Genomic DNA, 19,804 nt, shown 5'->3' with positions numbered 1-19,804 from the left:
TATGTCTGAGTGTGGCTCTTCCTGTATTTTTTTCCTGCTTGAAATTTGTTGAGCTTCTTGGATGTGTATGCTAATGTTTTTCATCAGATTTTGGAAGCTATCAGCCATTAATTTTTGAAGAGTTTTTTACCTCTTCCTTCTCTGCCCTAGTATTCCCAGTAAATGTATGTTGTTGCTTCTAATGATGTTCTACATTTCTCATAGACTCTGTTCATTTTCCTCTCTGTTATTTGAATTGCAGAATCTTTCTTGATTTGATTCTACTGGTTCATTGATTTTTTTCCTGCTGCTTGCTGAAATATGCTATTGAGCTTCTCAACTAAATTTTAAAATTTCAATATTATACTTTCAACTGCAAATTTCCCTTGTTTTGTTGTTTCTCTTTGTTGATGTTTTGTATGTGATAAGACGTTATCATGTTTTCCTTTACTTCTTTGAACCTTATTTTCTTTAAGTCTATGAATATATTTATAATAGCTGCTTTAAAGTCTTTTGTGTTATCTGACATCTGGATTCTCTCAAAGGCAGTTCTGTTGCTTGCTTTTACTCCTGTGTATGGGTCACACTTTCCTATTTCATCGCATGCCATAATTTTCCCTGACAACCAGACATTTTAGATAATACATTGTATGAGCTCTGGATCCTGACTTTTCTTTCCTCTGTGAGGCTGTTGTAATTGTATTTGTTTAGCGGCTTGGCTCAACTCTTTTAGAGGAGTGTTTCTTCCTCCGAATGCATCTTCTGGTGCTCCTCCTCGGGCGGCACAGCCTGGGTGCGCACACAGTCCCCCTGGGGTGAGGGTTATTCTAGCAGAGCTCTTTGACTTTCTCCCCTGAGCTCTTTGTTAAGCTTTCTGCCTCTGTCTGCATCACACTCACCTGGTGGCCTCCACTAATTGCCAACTCATAGTTCTGTTATTTTCAACAAAGCTCTGGGGGCGTAAATTGCTCCACAGTGTGAATTCCATCTCAGACCTTTTTCAGGGGTCGTCTTTGGGGCAGTCCTTGAGGTTCTGACCCCAGTAAGGCTCTTATTAGCTGTCTTTTCCCCTGGTTCTCTATGATGAACTTCTAGCTGGTCTGTGTTTTCGCTTACTGTTCTCATGTAGCTATCTTTTACTGCTTACAACCGCAACCTCCATTGTTTCTGAGAGTGCCCTTAAGGCGTGAAGTTTGTCACCCTGTACCAAATAAAGTCAAGTTCCCTTGAGACCTTTGGGGCTCTCCTTTTCTTAGGCTGCCTCTCCCTCTGGGAGAAAACCTCTGTGCCACTGCTTTGGAAATAAAGATGGGGTCCAGAGCCTGTTCTTTCAGTGACACCACTGTGTTATATGCAGAGCACTGGATGGGTATGGTAACCTTTGCTCTTCTCAGCTTGCCTCTTTTATCTTGGAACTGCTGCTCTATGAGTTAGAGGTGAAGACTTTTTGGCCCTCGTGTTCTTAATCTGTGAGGCCTGGTATATAGCTTCCACCCTATGAGTGGTGGCTAGGTAGAGAATGAGCACTCGGACCTCTCATGCTTTCTCCTTGAATAAAGCTTCTGCCACCAAGAGTTAGGGGATATATTGGTAGTCTGTTGCTGCTGGTTGTATATTAATGGACTAGGAGCTGAGGGATGAGGGAGTGGTCTGTTCTCGACTTTACCAGCTTGGGGTTGAACAGTCTTGCTAAACTGGTTGTGTATGTGTGGGGAGGTGGTGGTGATGGGAGGAATGGGAGTTGGTACTGAGTCAAATATCATGGACTGTTACTGTTCTTACTGAAATTTAGCAGATATATGCTTGAGTGAATATTTCTTTATTTGTTGTTGCTCTTGGCAAAAATTTTTTGGGGTCCAAAATGTTTCTTTTTTCTTTTAAAAATAATTTTTACCAACTATAGTTCCTTCCCTGGGGATATCATTTATGGAACTCCTTATATTGACATTCTGCAAGTCAGTTCTGTGTTCCTTAAGCATTAATTGGTATTATAATCTATAGCTTTTGAGATACTATATATACCTTACTAACTATACTATACATACTGACTATGTTTACTTGTTGATTCTTTGTACCAGGGATTTATTTATAGAGTATTGATTCATATTTATAGAGCATTGATTCATATTGTCATGAACCTTTATTATATATCAGTTCTTTCAGGTAAAATACGAGCACATATTGTAGTGTTTCTCTCAGAATTACACTTTAATTAAAAGAACATTTATATTAATTTTAATGTTTCTCAAAAATGCATTGTGATTTTCAGTTATATACAATATGGTTATATCTCAAAAATAATTGTAAGCAAGAGAACACACGAATGAAAACGATGTGATTCCGCTTTGTGAAGTACAGAGGCAGCAATAGAAATGCTTGCTGTTAGCATCAGAATAGTGGTAATTTTGTATTTTTTAATCTTAGTATTGGTTATTTTGTAGTTGTGTTCATCTTGTGACAATTTATTGAGTGTAAGACTTAGACATGATATGTGCACATTCACGTGTGTTATATTATATTTAAAAAGTTAGAAAGCATATTATGGCATCCATATGAGCCATGTAGTTTTAACTGAATTTTGTTCAGAGTAAATTTATTATATTTAACTTTATATTTAGTTTGGTATTTAAAACTAATGATGATTTGGTCCTCTAGTTTAAAGGAGACTTGTTTCCTACTTCTATAAATGGAAACAAATTTTCAAAATATAAATTATTATAAAATCATTAACAATTATGTGCAATTATGTTTAATATTATGTTTCCTCAAAGCATTTTAAGGTATTATGAATCTCAAAATATTTTTTTTTAAATATTTAAGTTTAGAGGCCATTTATAAGTTGTTAAAAATAAGCATGTTTTTTTCACAATTCCAAGGAAAATTCTATATGCAAATTAGATCCTTTCTGTAATATATATAAAATCAGGGAGGTCTTTTTATCCTTTGTAATACATTTTTAAATTTTATCCTGTAGGACTATTTTGAAAGAAAGTGGGTTTGCCAGATACCTTCATTCAGCTGTTCTTATCAATGGAGCTATGCTTATTTTTGGAGGAAATACCCATAATGACACTTCCTTGAGTAACGGTGCAAAATGTTTTTCTGCCGATTTCCTGGCATATGACATAGGTATGTATCTGTTAGGACTGTACAAAGTAGGAAATACCAGAAATTTTTCATGTAGAGATTCTCAAATACAACATGTGTATATGTCACTTTAGAGAGAGAAATTCAGTGACAGATTATGAATGGAATTCTCTCCAATTTCAGCACAGTAATAGTGGTACAGGGCAGGAGGGGAGATGAACTGAGGTGAGTTAGTGGTGGAGGCAGAGGTACTGAGAAATCTGGGTTCGAATGTCCTTTCTGAAGGCTTTTATCTATTGTGTACCTACATGAGCACTGTATCAGTCCATTTTGTTTGACTATTAGCATGTTAGTGGTGATAGCGGGTAGATGTGGAGCACTACCAAATTTACATTACAAAGAGCAGGAGTGCAGGCGTTTTAGATTTAGGGGGATGGGCAAAGATGCATTGACATTAAACTCACCAGATGTACTTACTCCATATAGGAACCTGATAGAATTAGAGAAAGAATATAGAGAGAAAAGTTAAAGAAATAATATTTTGGGACAAAACGGAAAGCCAGAACATCTAGTAATGGAAGTAGCTAAAGAAGAATCTTTACCAGGGAACCTAGAAATACTGTGCATCTGTACAACTCAATTTTAATTATGCTATGGTCCTGTCAATTTCTGAATATTAAAAGAATGTATTTGTTGAAATACTAAATTTAGCTACCCAGTTGACCATTGTAGTGAAAAAATTTCTTCTTTATATATCATGTTATAGATAAAACCTATCTGATATTTTAAATCTTTAGCAGTACTTAGAGCACCTTTTACTGTGTAAAGAACAATAATATACCAATTTTAAGCTATTAAAAAACATTTTGATAAATAAAAATAACAGAGACCGAAGAATAACACATTTAATAGCTATAAGAAGTATTCTTTCATTTTTAAACATCATAAAGGCACATAATCTACTTTGGAAAATTATTTCAAGTGGCAGCATATAAAGAAAATTATGACTGTTAATAAGCGCTTTGATCTCTAAACTATTGTAAGCTTGTTTGGAAGGAAATCCTAGTAATAAAGTTAGGCATGCTTTTTAAACTCTATGAGTATCCGTGAATAATCATTGAAAAGAATCCGCTGTCTTTAGATCCCCCAAATAGTTAAATATTTACCTTTTTGAAATAATAATTTGAAGTCATGATTCATGATGAAAATGGGATTGCATTGGCTTTTAGAAGGCTTTTAAGTCAGTGCCTGAGATCCAGAAAATCTGTTAAGTGGAGCACTGAATCTAGGCTGGCTTATTATGATCTGCCATTGCCAGGCTGGTGCTGTCAACTTATTATTTTGGCTCTGGTGATGAGACAGTGTGCTTATTTCTCTGGAGGTGTTTTTCTTCTGGGAATAAAAATCATAGGAAAAGTGTAGAATTTTGATGCAATTGTTAAAAATCCATGAAGTGAGCTTATGAACTTTTGAATAAGATTCTTCAAGGAGCTTCCACCCAATTTCTGTATTTTAATGAGGAAATAAGTGTTGAGCTATTTTGTAGCTGCCATATTGGGAATTTATTATTTCTTCCATATTGTTCAAGATTCCCATACTTTAGGTTTTATGCATCCAAAAACTTTACCAAGGTGAAAAACATTAGAGGTGTTGGGTTTTCAGAGAGAGAGAGACAAAGAAAGTGCGAGAGCTCAGATTATCATTATTCTAATTATTAACTACTCTTTATTGTCTTCTAAGAGCTAGGTCCTTTACTAAGAGCTTTATTTACAATGTCTGTAACCTTTGTAAAAACCTTGTAACAAGGTGTTAATAAACTCATTTTCAAATATTAAGCACAAGAGTAAAAGGAATTTGTCCAAAGCCCCACAGGTGGCACATCATGCTTTTTTTTTTAACTGTTAAAGTGGTAGCCTTTCCACTTGACTGCACTGTGCTGTTTAGTCGGGTCCCTCGTATGTTCCTAATTTTGGCAACAACTTATCAGACACTTTATGTTTAGTAATGTTTCTTAATGCTGTGGAAAGGGAGAAACAAATATCAGTTTCATTTTTCAAGCAAACTGTTCAAATTGGAGGAAGAATAACATATTTTGTTGTATTTTAATATAGGATTTTGTTTGCCTTGTGGTAACAGCTAACAACAAAAACATAAAGCAACCATACAGTCAATACAGGATAAAAGTGTTTTGTTTTACCTTATTTGATTATTTCTATGTAGTTCCCAATAGAGCCTCCCTCCCCCATCTGTATTTATTCTCCTGGGTTTGTAGCATCAAATGTTGAAATATTTTCCTGGGGAAAGTATTTTTCGTATTTCAGAAAATGTCTTCCAAAATAATAGTTTTCCTTATGAAGTATATTTTTTGTGGAAATAAAATACAACCATTGCATATGAACCAACTGGAAAATAGGTTCTTTTGGGGGAAAAAAGTTTTGTTGGTTGTTGTTCCCTTTTGTACAGCACACTGGGACTTTTATGGCATATTTAACTGGAATGCACCTGAAGATTTAGCTGATTGCTTTGTGTTCTATGATGTTTAAACAATAAAAATATGTAAGCTAATACTAATTTTTCATTGCTCTAAAATGTATGTACTATTTCAACCCTACTGCCTTAGTAAATTTTATATAGCCAGTGTCATTAATCTTTGAGGACATAACCTTGCCTTCCCAGTTCTCATTATACTATACATGATCGATGCAGAAGGCATATGATGGTGATTTTCAAACTTGGCTGTACCTTGGCATTCCCTTTGAAGGTTGAAGGGAGAAAAATCAGACCTCTGTAATCTGATCTTCTTAGATGAGGCACTGGGTATTTTATTTTTAAAAAGTGACTCAAGTGCAACTGATAATAGAGCCAGGGCTGGTGAATAAGACTGGATGGACTGTAACATATACAGTGATACGTTACTTAATGTTCTAGTTTGTAAATCTAGCTTGAAGACATTTTAAACCTGAAAACTTTATTAGTATATATTTTTATTATTGTTAGTGGTATCATTATCGCACCTAATTAAAGATTAAAGTGATCTTTCTGGTAAAGATAGCCTTCTAGTACATAATGAGGCTAAAGATGTAATGGAAAAGCATGTCTCACTGAGTTGATCTCAGGTTATTAGACATATTTATATTTTTAAACTATTTGGCTGAGGTAAGTAAATAGTGTCATAAAAGTTAGTTTTAGGGTCAGTGGGAAAAAAGGAATCAAGTATTTTGTATATTTTTCACATCTCTTTAGTAATCACCCATCTTTTGGGTCATTTGACTGAAGATTTCAGCATTTATAAATGAGAGATTTTCCTAAATTAAAACATACCTTAAAAATTGAATCTTGAGACAGTATTTCAGAATCATCAAATAAATAGCTATTATAGAATTTTCAGTAGGCCTAACATATAATTATGATGCTTTTAATAACAAATGGTAGTTATTATTCTTCAATAAGGAAATTTACCTAAGGGTTAAGAGAATGTATAGAATTCTAAAACAAGATGAAAGATAATGCAGAGATACATTGGTCATTTTTTTTTCCTCAAAAATATAGTAGAGTGATGAAAATGTAATTTATTGAGTTAGGTTATTTCAGAATAGGATAGGGAGTCAGATTTATATCAGAAATATATCTTGCAGAAAGCAAAACACCTAAACTTCAAATCAAATCCAAATAATAATAGAATTTTTAAAATAAATTTCCTGCATATGATAGTTTTATTTATGACATTAACTTCTTGGTAGGCAATTATTTAAAAACAAACTCAGTAAAAAAAAACCCTGAGAAGTACTTAATTCCATATTTGTAGAAGTAATATTATTTTAATTGGTAATGTATAATAATCATTTTAAACACAGTGGAGTTGTAGTTCAGTATACCCTTAAAAATCACTTAACTAGTTAATGAAACACAGCATACATGTTTTTGTACAACCCTGTAGAGTGATACATATATATACATATGTATTCATACAGTATAGTGGATGCAATTTTGTAAGGCACATAATTTCATTAAAAAAGCATATTCAAATTAAAACATCTACTTATTTAATTTTTTGGAACACTCCAGCAAAACTATAAAAATTCAAACTTGCTCACTCTTCATGTTTATATTTATTTCCTGGAGCTATTTTATTTGTTCCTCTCTGTTAATCAATATTTCTTTCTGCGATTTGTTAAATTCTTAGGACTCTTCCTTGACAAAAGCAGCACCCTTGCCTTCATACCTGAAAGAACCAGTTTGTTTCTTTGTCCAAAAAAAAACTCTTAAAACCATCATACGCTTTTTTCAATGAATTTAGCCAACTGTTGACTGTTTTAAGCTTTACCGTATCCTTTGCTCAAGGTTCTCTTTTTCTTTCTATAATAAACTATCGTGTAGAAGAAATAGTAGTCTCTTCTTTTTAAAGAACAGGCCAGTAAGTAGGGGAAAAAGTGACCTTTCGTTTTGTGAAAAGGGAGAACTAACATTTGCCGAAAGCTTCCTATAATGTTTTGCACTTTACATCTGCATTATGGTGTAATTCTCATAACATCTCATAACATCTGTGTACTGTGTCTTATTATATTCATTTATATAGGAAGAAACTGTGATTTAGTGTGGTTAAACTCAAAGTCGCATAGGTTGTAGTATGGTGTATTCAGAATTTGAACCCAAGTCTAAGTTCAGAGTTCTTTTGATTCTACCACTATACTATATATTGATGTTTTCCTAACTTAACAGGAAAAAAATTTGAACGATCTTTAATTGGGAAAAAGGCATATAATATTTGTTAATGTAGCATGACACTCAAGAAAATTAGTTTTATCAATATATTTAATCAGTGACCTCAAGGTAGAAAATCAAGAAGAAAAGAGTAATGAACAATGAATGTCTCTCTTAGTAGATCTGTAAGCATTTTGAGAGATTGTTTTGAATGAGAAAGTTGTTAAATAAAGATTCTTGAAACAAAATATACACTGAAAGAAAAGTGTTTAAATGTCTTTAACAAAACCCCTGGGGAAGAAGGCAGGGAGAACAAGTCATGAATATAGAATCAAACGTCTAAAATAAAATATTAGCAAATAGAATTCATCAATATCTCAAAATTGTAATAAACTATGACCAAATAGGAATTATTCTAGGATTTCAAGTATGATTCGTTATCAGGGAATCTATAAATATAATTTATTGCCTCAAGACTATTTACTGAAGCCAACAGGAAATAACACTGTTATGTTAAAACATGATACAATCATTTCAGTTAAGATTGAGTGTCAAATAGTGATGCCACTTTGCCTGGCAGAGGGTAAGAAGCTAAATAGGTATTTGTGGAATGAATGCCAGAGGACAGAATCCTGAGGGAGACTGTGGGTATGAAACAGTGGGTGGGAAAAGTGTGCACCTTTTAGAATATTAAGATAAATTTTTACCTGGGGAAGGGGGACCCAGTGAAGCATGAGCATTTCAGGGGTAGGTGGAAAAAGATTTTTGGTAGCATCCAGAAATTTGGTTTTCTATTACATAACTATCCAAATGGTTAATAAAAGGTTTTCTTTGTGTTCATCTAGTTTTGGGTCTTACACCTACAACATATGAAATACATTATTGTATTTCAATATATTTCAAATATGCAATTAAGGCTGAGTTATGAACCGGCATTTCAAACGGAATATTAAAAGAATTTTTAAAATTCTTAAAGTATTATAGATGCATACTTTCATGGAAAAATATGAGTATTTGTAAAAAAATTAGTCAGTGAAGGTGCATTTTTCACCTTACTGTTTATGCATAATTAATAAGATAAACCTGTCTCTAAATTTCAGCATGTTTTTAATGTAGTATTGTAGTCTCTCAGCAAACAGCACAGTATTCTGATTGCTGAGATTTGTGTTTGAGAGAAAAGTAACTCTAATTTCTTGATCTTATGTTTATTGAATGTATGGTTTGTAAATAAATATTTAATACCTTGTAGTACAGGTTTTTTAAAAGTTTGTATTCCAGAGAGTATGTTTTACTTTGGCCTTTATTGCTGCATGGCTTTTCTGTTGGTATGGGATGGTATTTCTGTAAATTTTCATGATGTCAGTAACTGCGTGGAATTTGCTTCAGGTTGTCTAGCCTTAACCTGTTCATGAAGTGATAATACCTGAGTGCTCTGGAAATATGTTTTCTTCTCGGCAAAAAAATGATTATAGATTGCAGTCAGACATTAATAATGTAAGAGGCTTTATATTGTAAGAATGGAAAGAGGCTATGTGTAAACAAATTATATTAATTTATTACTGAGCTTTAAGGCATTTGATAACTTCTACATTTTATAGGAAAACTAACCTGTGTTTTACAGAGAATCCTGGTCAAGAATGTGAAAACTCAGCAACAGAATTTATGTAGCCCAACATTCTGTTTAGCTGTTATTGAAGAAGCTGGGAGGGATAAGTGGGAGGTGTATTTGCTACTACTGTTCCTGTATTTTTCTCTTCTCATTCTGTTGAAAAATCCTGGCAGGTGGGCATATATCAGCAAACATGAAATGTTGTCCCTACAGCTGCAAAAGTTGCTTACCTCAGCTAGCTTTTTTCATAAGCTTGCACGTTAAATTCTTTTATTCCTAAACAATTTTGTGAGTGAAAACAATTTGCCAGCTATTTTAAGACACTGTAGAGGAATATTCACACTTACTATATTGTATCAGTCAGTATAGGATATGTTAGACTGAGGTAACAAACAATCCTGTAACGGTTTGGGTTCTCTGAAAAGCAAACTCTGAGACAGAATTTAGTGTTCAGGGTACTCATTAGGTCTTTGGATTGAACAGCTGTGAAAGGGAGGGGGAAGAAGCAGGATTGGGTGAAAAGTAAAAGTCAAGCAGACTTTCCAGTCTCAGCCAACTCCAGGATGACTCTGGAATTGAAATACCCCCTCAGAGTTGTTCCTCATTAGGATGAAACAGGCCTTGATCGGTCACTGTGTGAGGGTCACTCCCAGGATGGTAGGACCTTGGGTGCAGAAGCTCTCTGTAGCAGAGGCAGTCTTTGCAGGGGCTGACAGCTGAATGATGTCCACTGATAACAGGTCCTTCCCTGAAGGGGCAGCATTTTCCCATGTTCATCACAATTCATTCTTTGGGCCACTCAGCCCACTTCTTCAAATATGTTTGTTAAACAGCTCCTCCAGGATTCCAGTGGGCCTTTCTTCCTGGTGGGAGCCTAGATTATTGCTCTGGCTTCTGTAGCTGGACTCAGGGCTGCAACTGATATTCACTGTGTCCCTCACCCATTATTCTTTCATGCCCCTTACCCTCAGCTAGCACCTCTTCTGGTCTCTGTGTCTTACCTGGTAGCATGACCCACTCCCTCCCAATTAGGTATTTGAGCGCCTGATCATCGTGTACCTTCTAGTCTGTGTTACTGTCCTTGCCCGTTTACTGTTCTTGCCCATTTACTGTCGCACTCGGCAAAGGGATACCAAGAGACACCTACATGGATCGTCTGTGTACAAGATACATGTCCCTGCCCTCATTTGTTACAGCACTTCCCCCCTTTGATGGTTAGGGCCAATTACCCCTGCCAGGATGCAGCTCCTTTTTTGCCTGCTAGCTGGTCCTTTGAAACAAGGAGCCTGAAGTGCCCAAGTGGCAACTGTAGCTTACGGTTAAATGGTTCATGGCTACTTCTTCTGCCAGAATATTTTTCCCTTTGGGGAACAGGACCTCTAATCCTGCAGAGCCCAGAATTGCAGGATGAGAAGCACAGATCTTCCAACTGTGTAACTGAATATGAGGCCACTAGAAGTGGCTTTTACTCCTGGGTTTTAGGACCTGTGTATTCTTCCTACTGGGGACACAGCACTATTTAAAGGTCTTAAATTCAGGTGTATCCTGCATCTTGGTGCTTCAGTTGTGCCTATTGAAATCTCTGTCAGGTTGTGTGATTTGCGATCCAGTGGATTTCATGGTCATTGGCCCATTTCTGTACCTCCTTTTCTGTGAAGTGTGTCTCCTGATTACGTGGGATCCCATGCTGGTTAATCAAACATTTCGTAATTTCTGATAGTCATGCTGGTTAAGACCCGTGGGCAGAAAAAGCAAATGCATACTCAATATCTGTATTCTTGTCATAATGAATTGTTGACCCATCCAGAGTGGAAGGGGCCCAACGTAGTCAACTTGCTACCAAATGTCCTTATCCAGGGATCAGAATTGATATCTTGCGATCAGATTGGACATTTAGTGGTAAGAGTAGCTCCATCAGCTTTTTTCAGAAGGAGCCCATGTTATCGCATTCCTGGATGGCCTCCATCTCTGCAGTATGGCTACTTAGTTCATCTGCTCATTTCGTTGGTACCGAGGTGTCCTGTGATAGAGACTGACTGATGTTAGCTGTCTCAGTCGTTTGTTTACTAGTTGTTTAACGTCTCTTCCATGTTGGATGCTTTCTGATGGCCTTTAACTTGTATCACAAAGATCTTCACATTTCATGCTCATTCAAATATATCCATCCACATGTCTCTACTCCAGGAACTCCTTGTCTCTGATCTTCAATATTTCTGCTTCTAGACTCCTGATCAGCCAGCTAGGTCATTAACTACTAGTTTTGGGCCATTTCTCTTTCCACTCAATGTAAATGAGGCACACTCCTCAAGGGCCTGCCCAATTGGGAGGCTTTTTCCTTTTTTACTGTTCTTCCCGGCCACCCCGGTGAAGCTGTGTCGTAAGTGATAACCATTTTTGAATTGTGGCCACATAGGAAGCTTACATATTTGCATTTTCCTCTTCTTGTCATCTGGAAATGAATGATTCCTCACATGGCTATAGCTGTAAGATGCAGGATGGGTGCCAGGGCAGCAGTCGTAGATACCATGAGGTCTGAGCTACCAGCTCATGCTTCATCTTGGGTACAGCTTCCATTTTATGTTCTTGTGATTATTGATGACAGAGACAGCTCATGATAGAAAACTCTGAACACATGGTCACTTAATGACCCATGTCAAGCGCTCCGTCTCTTCCAGGGCTCAATAGCATGGTAGAAATAGAGGTATAAAAGTTTCTGCTGCATATGGCATGGCCTTTGACATTGTGTTCAGTCTGCATTGGGATTCTTTCACAGGGGCTTTCTATGTATCCCACATGCTACTTTTTCCAACGGTTACTCCACCAGTAACTATAGTATCTAATGGGTCATGTGGGCCTAGCTGCAGGGCTATTTGCACTGTATCCTGGACCTGTAGCAGAGCTATTTTCTGCCCTGGTGTGTACTCAGAGCTGGTAGCCTTTGATATTTACTATATGGGCTTGAACAGTATTCCCAGGAATGGAATATACTGCCTTCAGAACCCCCAAAGACCTACCAGATGTTTGCTTTCCTCCTTGCAGTGGGAGTTGGAAGATGTCATAATTGGTGTTTCAGTTCAGGTAAGCTATCTCAGAATGCTCTTGACCTCTAGACCCTGAAACAGCTTACTAACATGGAAGGTTTCTGAATCTTTGTAGGTTTTATCTTCCACCCTTTGAAGCATTTATGTCTTAACAAGGCTTCCATTGCATTAACCATTCTTGTTCATCTGGCACTACTAGAATGATGCCATCAATGTAGTGGGAAAATGAAGTGTTCTGCAAGATGTCCAGTTGGATCAAGTGTGTTCTGATGGAAGTTAACATAATCCTGAGGCAAAACTGTGAATGTATACTATTCTATTCCTCATGAATGTATACTGCTTTTGGTCCTCTTTTCTGGTAGGGTTAGCAAAGAACGCATTTGCCAAATCGGTGGCCATGTTAATCTGCTATAACAAAGATATACACATCTTGCATGGTGCCTGCAGTTTATTACTTGGTAGTAGGCTATTGTCACCTTCCAGGCTTTGTGTGGTGTACAGGGGCCAGATTGGTAATTTGATGGCGTCCATTATCCAGCAGTCTTTAGATTCTTTAGGATAATACTAATTTATGCCATTTACTCCCTCTGAAATGTAACATTATTTTAAAAGTTACTATATTATCCAGGGGATAACAGTTCCAGAGGCTTCAACTTGATCTTTTCTACTATAACAGCCAAAGACTCAAGGTGGGGGTGGTGTCATTTGCCAAGAATGTCTATTCCAGTTATTAATCTAGGGACTTAGGACATGACTACTGCGTAGGTCTGCAGACCCAGTGGCTCATTTCGAGCGGAACCTTGGCCAGGATGCCATTAATTTCATCATCCCCCATATTATCCCTACTATAAAGACAGGCCATAATATGTCAGTGTTGACTCAGACCTTGTGTCCAACAGTACTTGAAATGTTTGTGGTTGCTTTTTTTTCTAGGCTAAGGTTGTCCAATGAAATGACCATTGGTGCCTTTGAGGAAGAACTAGGGATACTATTACCATGCATACTTGCTGTGGTATTGCAGGGTCCTTCCTCCTGGGCCCCAGAATTTTAAATATATCAGCTCTGGATTTAAAAAGTAGCTCAAGTCCAGAAACTAAGCAATGAATTATGACTTTATATTGCAGCATCTGCCATCAGCTTTCTGATCATTTGTCCTTGATTTCTTCTGATAAAATGAGTTAGGTAGTACCCTTGTTGGCTGCCCACCTATTTTGCTTCTAGGGATGCTGTGTTCTATTAAACATCTCTATAATTCTCAGTAGGTCAGTCCTCTTGACTGACACTTCGATCTTGCTGCTTATTACAATAATTGCACTGTACTTGGATTGGATTCTGATGGTTAAGTGTCACCAGCTGGCCTCTGTTTTCCTGTTGTCTCCATCACTGAGCACAGTTCTGTTGCAGTTTTTCGTACCATCAGCGTTGGCCTGTGGAGGAAAGCCACCTCTTTCTCAGTGATGCCAGCATCCCTCTCACCATCACATTCTTCATGGCTTCAGTAAATGGCTTACCTTCTGGCTCTTTCTGTGGGTATAATGACCTGGTGGGTTTTCTGATATTACACAGCATATCATGATAGAAAACTTTGAGCACATGGTCCCTTAATAATCCATGTCAAGCACTCCTTCTCTGCCAGGGCTTCATAACATGACACAGGACTAGACCTATAAAAATTTTTCCACTGCAGATGGTATGGCCTTTGGCATGTGTGTAGGGTCTGCATTGGGATTCTTTCACAGGGGCTTTCTATATATTCTACATGCTGCTTTTTCCAACAGTGACACCACCACATTCCTAGACTTTTAATCCCGGCTTTTAGTGTTTGCTATGACAATTCTGGCATTTAGACCGTAGACTGTAATTTTCCATGTTTCTGGGAGTCATCTCCCCCTCCCCCCAGCTTTATTGAGGTGTAATTGGTAAAATTGTAAGATATTTAAAGTGTACATTCTGATGATTTGATATAAATATACATTGTGAAAGGACCCCACCCCCCATCTATTTAATTAGCGCACCCGTAATCACCTCATGTATTTATCTTTTTTTTTTTTTTTGGTGTGAGCATTTACATTCTACTCTCTTAGCAAATTTCAGTTGTGCAATACTGGGTTAGCAACTGTTGTCACCAAGGTATACATTAGATCCTCAGACCTTATTCATCTTATAGCTGAAAGTTTGTACCCTTTCCTCAACCTCTCCCTGTTTCCCCCGTCCCTGAAATCATTTTTCTACTCTCTGTTTCTATGAGTTTGACTTTGTGGTTTTTTTTTTGTTTTTTGTTTTTTTTTTTAAGATTTCACATGTAAGTGATACCATTTATTTTTTATCTTTTTCTGTCTGGCTTATTTCTCTTAGCATAATACCCTCAAGCTCCTTACATGTTGTCACAAACAGCAGGATTTTCTTCTTTTGGATATATACCCAGAAGTGGGATTGGTGGATCATATGGCAGTTTGATTTTTATTTTTCTGAGAAACTTTCATATTGTTTTCCATAGTGGCTGTACCAATTTACATTCCCACTGACAGTGCGTCCAGGGTCCCTTTACATCTTAGCCAGCACTTGCCATCTCTTGTCTTTTTGGTGATATCCATTTTATCAGGTGTAAGGTGATATCTCACTGTGGTTTTGATTTGCATTTCCCTGATGAATAGGGATGTTGAGTACCTTTTCATGTACATGTTGGCCATTTGTGTGTCCTCTTTGGAAGAATATCTATTCAATTACTCTGCCTGGTTTTTAATTATATTGTTTGGGTTTTTTTTTTTTTTTTTGCTATTGAGTTGTGTGATTTCTTTATATATTTTGGATGTTAATCCCTTAGATATATGATTTACAAATATTTTTTCCCATTCAGTAGTAGATTACTTTTTCATTTTGTTGGTGGTGTTCTTTGCTGTGTGTAGGAGTCATCTTAATAGTGAGTTCACAGCATCTTCCAGCGTTCTTATAAGGGTAAATCCTAAATCCTGCATCTTGGAGAGTACTTTCAAATAAATAAATAAATTTTTCTGAATCCAGTATAAGATTCTGACCCTTTTGATCAAACACTCTTCAGAATCTCGTACCATATGTATTCCCCCCAACTTCTGCCAACATATGCTATCTGGATCTTACAGATCCTTTGGGATGTAGTCCCTTTCTTTTCTCAGCAGTCTCAGAATGTAACAGGTTGAGTTATGCTGAGCCAAGTTATAGGCCCAGTGGCCAGTAGGGAAGGTGTTTACTCGATTCTGAACTAGGGTACAGATCTTACTGGAGGGAAGCTGCTGCTTTGTGTTCAAGCAGGGGTAGAATACTGTCTCTCAATGGGGTCAGGTAGACCACTTCTGCAGTCTCAGATGATTCAGGAAAATTTGGAAATGCAAAATTTGGAGAGATTTTCAGGGGCATCAACTGATGTCCCCATCCCATGTGTCAGGGTTTTATTCTTAACACCAATAAAAGTTTATTTTTCACCCATGATACATGTCTAGTGTTGGTGGGGAGGGCAGATTTGCTTACCGGCTATCGCTTAGGGACCAAGGCTAAATTACATTTTCTTTCATTGGTAATTAAATGGTTTCCTCCAGAAATACACTTATCAGTTTAGCTTGTATTTCCTTGACTAAGCAAGTCATATTGTCACATCCAACTTTTAAGGAGTGTGGGAGTATCATTTTGCCATAGACCTTAAGGATGAGAATTGGGATATTTGTTGAGCAGCACCAATGTCTACCACAAATATTGTATTGTAATTATTTTTGAACACTTAGTATGATTGAAGGCGATGTCCTGGAGATAGTGATAAGGCCTTCACCTCCTACTATCACATATGTTAAAAGGTAAAGAACTTCTGGAAGTAGAATTGGGTTGTATTATTATTTGCTCTCACGTATAATTAAATTTTTATTACTGTACTGTAATGTTTTTCTTCTGCAGGGACTTATGTATTTTTTTTTAAAAAGTATTATTGTATTTTTATTTTCATGAAGTTAATTTTTATATCAAAAAGGATATTTTGATGTTGTGGTGATGCTGTATAACGTAAAGAAGTTACGGAGATATGATTTTGATTTGACTTCCATTTAATGACTTTAAGGAAGTTACTTAACCTGTAAAGACTCTTCCTTATTTATAACATGGTGACAAGAATATTTACTGCTCAGAGTTGTTTTGAGAATTAAATATTATATAGTATTGATAAGCAATTAACATATTATTTTTATTAGGTAAAGGTCATGGCTGCCACTTATTTTAGGAATCTTTACCCATTTAAAAAGACTATAAAAGGTTTGATGAATTCTTCAGTTAATTGTATGTAATATTATAATAGTAATTAAAAGTGTTTGTTAACTATTAGAAGCAACTATGTGTTTTTCAATTTTGGGCTTCCATAGCCCATAGCTAGGGAGCAGAAGACTTTTTTGTGTTGAGCCTTGTGGGATTATTTGACTTTTCAACTTTGCAATACATATCTTTAGTTAAAAACAAGTGGAATAAAAACAAACCATAGCAGTACAGAAGTCAAATGAGACACAGATTAGTGGGTCAGGGGTAAATACTCAAAAAATGTTCTGGGCAATTGGTATATGGAAATATACTGAGAACTATCTGGGAAATATGGTATATGGGAAAAATTAAATTAGATCCATGCAACAAATGCAAAAATAATTTTCAAATGGATTGGTGATCAGTCTGGTAAGAGCCAAACTGTAGATTCTTTGAAGAAAATTAGAGATTATCTTTAAAATCTTGAGTTAAGAATAAAAAGCACAAATCACAAGGAAGCAATAAATTTGACAAAGTTAATGTACAAGCTTTTTGTCGAAGAAATAGTTCTCCAAAGAAGATATACAAATATCCCAACAAGGACATAAAAAGATGCCCAGTATCACTAATCATTAGGGAAATGCAAATCAAAACCATAGTGAGATACCACTTCACACCCATTAGTATGGCTGTTATTAAGAAATAGAAAATAACCAGTGTTAGTGAGATGTGGAGAAATTGGAACCCTTGTGCACTGCTAGGGGGAATGTAAAATGGTGTGGCCACCCACTGTAGGAAAGAGTATTAGATGTTCCTCAAAAAGTTAAACGTAATTACCATGTGATCCAGCAATTCTACTTCTGGGTATACACACAAGAGAATTGAAAGCAGGGGCAGGAACGGATATCTGTACACTCATGTTCCTGGCAGCATTATTCACAATAGCCCAAATCTGGAAACAACCTACATATCCATCTATGGATGGATGGGTAAAGAAAATGTCATATATACACACAGTGGAATATTATTCAGGGTTAAAAAGGAAGGAAACTCTGACACGCTACTGCACAGATGAACTTTGAATACATGCTAAGGGAAATAAGCCAGTCACTCAACAGACAAATACTGTATGATTTTATTCATTTGAGGTGCTTAGAATAGTCACATTTATAGACAGAAAAGTAGAATAGTGGTTACCATGGGCTGGGGAGACAGCATGGGTAGTTACTGTTTGATGGGCACAAGTTTTAGTTTTGCAAGACGAAGAAAACCCTGGAGGTGGTGATGATGGTGCACAGCAACGTGAATGTACTTAGTATCGCTGAAATTTCACTTAAAAATGGTTAAAATGGTGAAAAAACCAAAAAACAACTCAATACGTTGAACAAAATAGGCAAGGTGGAGAAGAATCCATGTAGTTTGATACCATTTATATTAATATGAAGTTTTATAACCTACAAAAATACTCTATATAGATCATAAATATGGAAACATTGACAAACTAATATAGGATAGTGGTTGTGTCCAAAGACAGAAGACATAAAGCAATTGAACTTGAGAGGGAGTACATAGGGAACCTCAGTCATATCTACAATATTTTCTTTCTTTCAAAAATCTACAGTAAACATGGTAAATAAAATATTGGGTTTGACAATTCTGGCTAGTGGTATATAGGTGTTTATAATACCATTCTTTATTTATAGACTGTTCTGTGTGCTTAAAAAATTTTTCTTTTTCCCTAAAGAGAGTAGCTTGTAGTTAGAAGAAATCGTTAAAAGGCCTATATTTTTACTGACGGTTGGCCTTTATGTTCTCAGCTCTTTTTCCTGACTCAGATGGTTTTTCTGAGCATTTTCCCTGGTTCTCATCTTGGAAATCTGCTTTTCTTCCCTCCTCCTGCTGATTTGTTTTGGATGCTGGGCCAAATTATTTATTCTTTAGTCCTGGATAGGCTCAGATTATTTGGGTCACTTTCTTTTCTGGGCTCCACCTGTCCCCAAAATGACCTTGAAGGTGGTTCTTCTTTGGAGACTTTTATAATAAACTGGTTTCTGGAAGTCCTACTCTTTCACGTGACTCTTTTCTGTTTCATTTCTTGAGGCACATTCTGGTTTCTAATTCTGTTGTTGGAATACTGTATTCAACACACAGTTTATGAATCAGTGGCCGTGTGTGTGTGTGTGTGTGTGTGTGTGTGTGTGTGTGTTGGGTTTTGGTGGAATGATTAAAATCTCACTGCCCTAACTCATTATTTTTCTCTAACATTTTCATCTATTTCTTTTTCAAAGTCTGTGCCCTTTACAGGTCACCCCTTCTTGCCAAATGGAAATAATCTTTCAGAATCCAGTCAATATACTTTTATAATATCAGACATTTATAAACATAATTTATAGAAAAACAAAGGTAATCTAATGGACCTTAAGGATGTTGTTTAATTTCTCCTAGGTCTCATTCTTTCTTTCTAGCATATGGTGCTCAGTCAACCTCACTGGATTCTTATAAAGACTATTTTAAGTTATTGTAGATGAAAGCCCTTTGGAAGTTTTATATTACTACATGCATCTAAATGCACATTTCTTAAGTGAACTCTAACACACAAAATTTGTAGACTGAATGTTATGTGTAGGCCTTTATAGTAGTTCTTAAAATGTCATCTTCAGAGCATTGGCTCCTGGGAATGTTAACAGGGGTTATGTGAAAAGTGCTCCTATAGATAAAACATTGGAAAAACACTGGGTTTAGTAAAGTTAGGCTTCTATGCTTTTGTGCTCTCTCTTTTGAGAGTATTTATTTATTTTTAAAGATTTATTTTATTATTTATTTATTTTATTTTTGGCTGCTTTGGGTCTTCGTTGCTGCGCACGGGCTTTCTTTCTAGTTGTGGAGAGCGGGGGCTACTCTTCCGTGCGTTGCACTGGCTTCTCAGTGCGGTGGCTTCTCTTGCTGTGGAGCACCGGCTCTAGGTGCGTGGGCTTCAGTAGTTGTGGCATGTAGGCTCAATAGGTGTGGCTTGCGGGCTCTAGAGCGCAGGCTCAGTAGTTGTGGTGCACGGGCTTCGTTGCTCCGTGGCATGTGGGATCTTCCCAGAGCAGGCATCGAACATGTGTCCCCTGCATTGGCAGGTGGATTCTTAACC

At 36.6% G+C, this 19,804-nt stretch overlaps 1 protein-coding gene across 2 annotated transcripts in view; it reads left to right on the top strand.

The window, feature by feature from the left end:
• ATRNL1 (attractin like 1) overlaps window positions 1–19,804 on the top strand; it is a 734,504-nt gene that overhangs the window by 113,547 nt on the left and 601,153 nt on the right. For both annotated transcript variants that reach the window (XM_057736176.1, XM_057736177.1), the window contains exon 10: window positions 2,954–3,108. In XM_057736176.1, coding sequence (XP_057592159.1) covers window positions 2,954–3,108 — 155 coding nt within the window. The remainder of the gene's footprint in view (window positions 1–2,953; window positions 3,109–19,804) is intronic.

Source organism: Hippopotamus amphibius, chromosome 5, assembly GCF_030028045.1.
Source record: "Hippopotamus amphibius kiboko isolate mHipAmp2 chromosome 5, mHipAmp2.hap2, whole genome shotgun sequence".
In the NCBI taxonomy this organism is placed as follows: domain Eukaryota; kingdom Metazoa; phylum Chordata; class Mammalia; order Artiodactyla; family Hippopotamidae; genus Hippopotamus; species Hippopotamus amphibius.
Note: the sequence above shows the minus strand (reverse complement) of the source record. Positions and strands in the feature narration are given on the sequence as shown.